This window comes from Berghia stephanieae, chromosome 4 (genome assembly GCF_034508935.2).
Source record: "Berghia stephanieae isolate SIO BIC M18660-M18661 chromosome 4, UCSD_Bste_1.3, whole genome shotgun sequence".
Classification (NCBI taxonomy): domain Eukaryota; kingdom Metazoa; phylum Mollusca; class Gastropoda; order Nudibranchia; family Aeolidiidae; genus Berghia; species Berghia stephanieae.
Genome location: NC_088363.1, coordinates 81368080 through 81373079, shown reverse-complemented (window position 1 = coordinate 81373079; position 5000 = coordinate 81368080). Strand labels below are relative to the sequence as shown.

The following is a 5000-nucleotide window of genomic DNA, read 5'->3' as shown; positions in this document are numbered from 1 at the left end:
TGGTAAATGCGTGACGTCACAGGCATACTCTCAATAAAAGGAAAGACGATCTAATATTAGAAGGTAAAGTTTATCTAAGCCTACCGAAATATAACTGGAGTGAGATGAATTCAGTTCTTAATAAAATAAAATTTAATAAGATAATTGTGAACAACCTTTACTGTGACAGTATTAAATTACGAATTTTGCTTATTTTTTTTTTCATTTCTATGTACATAAATTGTATGGTGTTATTCACGTGGCTTGTCATGGAAAGATCTTTATCAATGATGACGCCAAGGTTTTTTGCTTTATTTGAAAATTCTATTGTGCTATTTCCGAGAGTAATAGGTGATTTATTTGCCTGTTTAAGGATACTCGGCCTTCCACACATTAAAATCTCAGTTTTACTATAATTTAATTTTGACTTATTGTGATCATCCAAGATTTAATATTAATAACTGTAAATTACTGAGGGGTGTTGAATCATATATATGCGTATCATCTGCATAAAAATGATAATTCAGATTGAATCTGGATATCACACTAGAAAGGGGCTGCATATATTCAGTAAAAAGGACAGGACCAAGAACAGAGCCATGTGGCACTCCAAAATTTAGTAAAACTTGTTCTGACTGAACACCATTCACCACGACAGTCTGCCATCGATCCTGTAAATATGATGTAAACCATTTAAGGGCAATTCCTTTTATGCCGACCGTATTTTCTAGTCTTCTTAACAAAATGTCATGGTCAATGGTGTCAAAGGCAGCTGAAAGATCTAAAAGGCATAATACATTGATATTGTTACCATCAGCATTACATAACAAGTCATTAAAGATTTTAAGAAGCGCCGTGTCAGTACTGTGTTGATGTTTGTAGGCTGACTGAAAGGGTTGTTCCAAACTGTTGTTCTTAAGATGAGATGTTGTGTAAGAACTACCTTCTCCAAAAGTTTTGACAAAAAAGGTGTATTTGATACAGGACGATAATTGTTTAATATATTGTGGTCCAGTGATGGTTTGTATGAATAATAGAATGTGAGTAGAGAGTCTTTTTCGGGGATTCAACTTTGCGCCAAGCAAGGCTGGAATCCAGGGTCTCACATACGATCCAAAACGAGTGTTATACCACGAGACCACATAGCATTACACCTTGAGACAAACGTTACGTTTCATGTAACCTTTTCAAATCTTATCCTACATCGGTGCCTGCTCCCTAATTTGTCACTTTCGTACTAGCCTCTCTGAGAAAAGTGTACGATTTGATGTCCGGTTGGAATAGAATCGAAAACTACTTTTAAAGGGTCAACGTAGTATCACAGAGCATCCATCGTCCCTTTTTAGGTCCCCTACCAGCGGCGCTGGCAAACGTGTATGGGTTTCGTGCTGTTGCTGTCGCCGGTGGTCTTCTAATGAGTGCTGGCTTGATTCTGAGCTGTTTCGCGACATCGGTCGCTTATCTGGTGGTCAGTATTGGACTTATTACAGGTAAACTCCAAGGATAAATAATTCTGTTTTTCATTCTTATCATATTTCTATGATCAAATTTGATAACATTTTGTTCTGCATTGCTTAATACGTGTGCATGTGTGGGGGTTTGTGTGTGGGAGTTTGTGGGTGGGTAAAACTCTATCAAGAGGGATAGAAAGAGAGAGAGAGAGAGAGAGAGAGAGAGAGAGAGATGGAGAAAGAGAGAGGGAGAGAGAAAGAGAGGGAGAGAGAGAGAAGAGAAGAGAAGAGAGAGAGAGAGTGAGAGAGAGGGAGAGAGAGATAGAGATAGATAGATAGATAGATAGATAGAGAGAGAGAGAGAGAGAGAGAGAGAGAGAGAGAGAGAAAGAACAAGAAATATGGAAGAACTATATGCCATAGGACGATGAGGAAAGAAAAGATTGGTGATAGACCGATTTCTTGTCCGGCATCAAGACAATTAGAAAAAGGAATAATTTCCCGACCGGAAGTGTCTCTTGGCCTGCTGAAATTAAAGAATAAGGTCACTTATCTTATCAATATCTACTCGGGGTTCTAGTCTGTGTTCGAAAAATGTCACCAGGACGTTATGCCTCTTTAAAGAATAATGGAATGGTTTAAAACCTCATGGGAACAAACTATCTTCCGATAGGTGATAATATGAGGTCAGAGAGCAGCCATAGCCAATAATAGGAAGGAACCGACACTTCAAATAGAGGCTTTATGTCCCGCGTAGCAGGAAATGGGTGGATGGCAAGTGCAAGAGTTTCATTTTTTAATTCTATATTAATTAATTTCATTCATGACTTTAATTTTCTTTTTGTTTGTGTTCATACCACAGGCACAGGATGTTGTTTCCTGTACCTGACTGCTATAGCTGTGGTATCCATCTACTTCAGCAAAAAGCGTTCCCTGGCCATGGGAATCGGAACTTCTGGGACAGGATTCGGTGTTGTAGCATACGGACCCTTGTTAGATTATCTCATCAACACGTATGGATGGAGAGGAGCGTTACTGATTACAGGAGCAATCTCACTTCACGCCTGCGCTGCCGGACTACTACTAAGGCCTCTTGAGACAGAGGGAGTACAAGAGGCAGGAGCTGGAGAGGAAGGTGGAAATAATTTTCAAGATGATAACCTTTATGACAAAAGCAACTTCCTTTCTCCCAGTAAACAAAGTACAGCGAATTGCTGTCAGGGCCACGATGCAACGTCCTTACAGAAAGAAAAAGGAAATTATAGTACTATTCCAACTTTGATTATTGAAGACATCCAACATTGCGCTACTCATGTCGTGAACGACTCTAACCATTCTTTGGTAGATTGCCAGCTCAAAAACTCTTCGCACATAGTGGATAAAATTAGAGCTGAATCAATGACAAAAATTCATCATAGTTCGTTGAGGAGTGTAAAAAATGAAAAGGCATTTTGTAGTCTTAGAAGCCTCAACTCTAGTAGTTCAAAATATTCCGGTTTAAACATTCCTTTTCGCCAACCTTCACATGATGTCATTCTTGCAAGGAGTATAAAGCATCTTGGAAGTATAAGTCTCCTCGGGACGCTCCCAAAATATCTGATAGAAAATGGAGATAGTATGGAACTTATAGAAAACTTAGAAGATGAAAATAGTAGTCAGTTCGTTTTGGAAAATGGAAAGTGCATTATAAAGAATAATAACAGACAAGGCTGCATCTCGTCCTATGGAAAACATTTAAAAGAAGCCGTCAACCAAAACATGGAATTGCTCCGGGATCCTACATTCCTTCTGTTTGGAATAAGCAACCTCATAACAAATCTCTCTTATGTAACTCCAGTGATGTTTTTGGTGGACAGAGCCGTAGATTCAGGGTTAGACGTAACATCTGGTGCTATACTTGTAGCTTTGAATGGAGTCGGGAATATTATTGGGCGATTGTTCTTTGGTGCCATCACGTACTGGGTGTTAAAAGACTGCCTTATGACCTATTTAGGAGTTTTGATCATCGCTGGAGTATTAAACTCCTTTAGCGCATTCTGCGGAAGCAATATTGTGTTACATGGCATCTATGCAACCCTCCTTGGCAGTCTTCTTGGTAAGAATATATTTTTGAAGCCGACTCTCTACATCTATTACTTTATATATCTGTTTGTCTATTTACGGACTCACACACAGTCCCGCAAACACACAAACCCACACACACGCACGCACACACACACACACACACACACACTCATATACATATATATATATAATATATATATATATATATAATATATATATATATATATATATATATACATTGTTCCCATCCTTGGCAGTGATCTCGGTTATACTTTTTTTTTCGTCAATAAGTACCACCAATTTATTTTTACGAGTTCTTGTGTACTGTCAGTATGCCTTGCACGACTATTTTGAAGATCATTCTCTTCCTAACATGCCCTGTCCCAATCAATAAGTTCCCTAAAGCTATTCCACACCTAACCGATTATGTCTTCTAGGTTATCCAATATTGCACAGATGCCAACTCCATGAGGAATGCCATAACGATGACCATGATCAACTTTGTCGATGTTACTGTTAGCTGCCTTCACTGGCTAACACCAACAGTATTGAGAATAGTGCACATCCCACGGCAATCCCACGCCTAACATGTCCCGTCCTACATATTAAATGTTGCTGTTGACCAGCGACCCATTGTAAAGCGCTTTGAGCACATTTAGTGGATATTGCTCTATATAAAGCTCAATTTTTATTCTTAATACCAACACCCACATTTCCCTAATCAGCAGTGATGGAAGCTATCGTAAATCCCAAGCATTTAACAATGTTTTCTGAGACATGATGGTTTTTAAAAAAGTAAATTTGGCTGTATAGACGGTCTAGCCGACTTAAGACTTTGAGACATTTTTTGTAAAGCAGGTAAATCATCCCATTATTTGCTTCTTGCCTCTCCTCCTACCCATTGCATCCCCTCAAGCAGTTTATGCTTTGTCGTTGAAATTCACTCATAAAACACCATGCATGCTGCGCAGTGTTGTTAATTGTGCGACTATGTGATCTAGAGGTATGACACTCGCTTTCGGATCGGAAGGTTCTGGGTTCAAGCCTCGCTCCTTCGGCGCACAGTTGAGTCATCGGAAAAGGCTCTTTTGTCACATTCTCTCACCGTACTCAGATGTAAATTGAGTTCCTGGACGTTAACAGCGTTGTCTCTGTCGGAAAAAATATAATATCGCCTTACAGGCATCGTGGCTCGTTAAGGTATTCTTGTATATTGTTTATGTTCCAGATTTGGTTGGGGGAAATGCTTTTTGGAGAACTAGAATCTTGGAAGATTCTGTCATGGATTTTCTTCTTCTATTCCCTTCTTTTCATAATTGCTTCAGCTTTGATTAAAGAGCCACTGCTTCTGAACTTTTCTTCATTCTGTTCCTTTTCTGGCTTTTTGAGGTGTCCATGACCTTTTGCCGTCTCAATTTCTTTGATGGTTGATTCCGTGTAGTTGCTCCTTAATCCCAAACATTGCACGGGAAACTTTATATATTAAATCACAAAACATTTCAAATC

At 39.0% G+C, this 5000-nt stretch overlaps 1 protein-coding gene across 1 annotated transcript in view; it reads left to right on the top strand.

Moving 5' to 3' along the window:
• Positions 1–5000, top strand: part of LOC144971859 (monocarboxylate transporter 5-like) — a 23958-nt gene that overhangs the window by 16534 nt on the left and 2424 nt on the right. The window contains exons 3-4 of the mRNA XM_078912934.1: positions 1326–1469; positions 2293–3525. Of these exons, the coding sequence (XP_078769060.1) occupies positions 1326–1469; positions 2293–3525 (1377 nt within the window). The remainder of the gene's footprint in view (positions 1–1325; positions 1470–2292; positions 3526–5000) is intronic.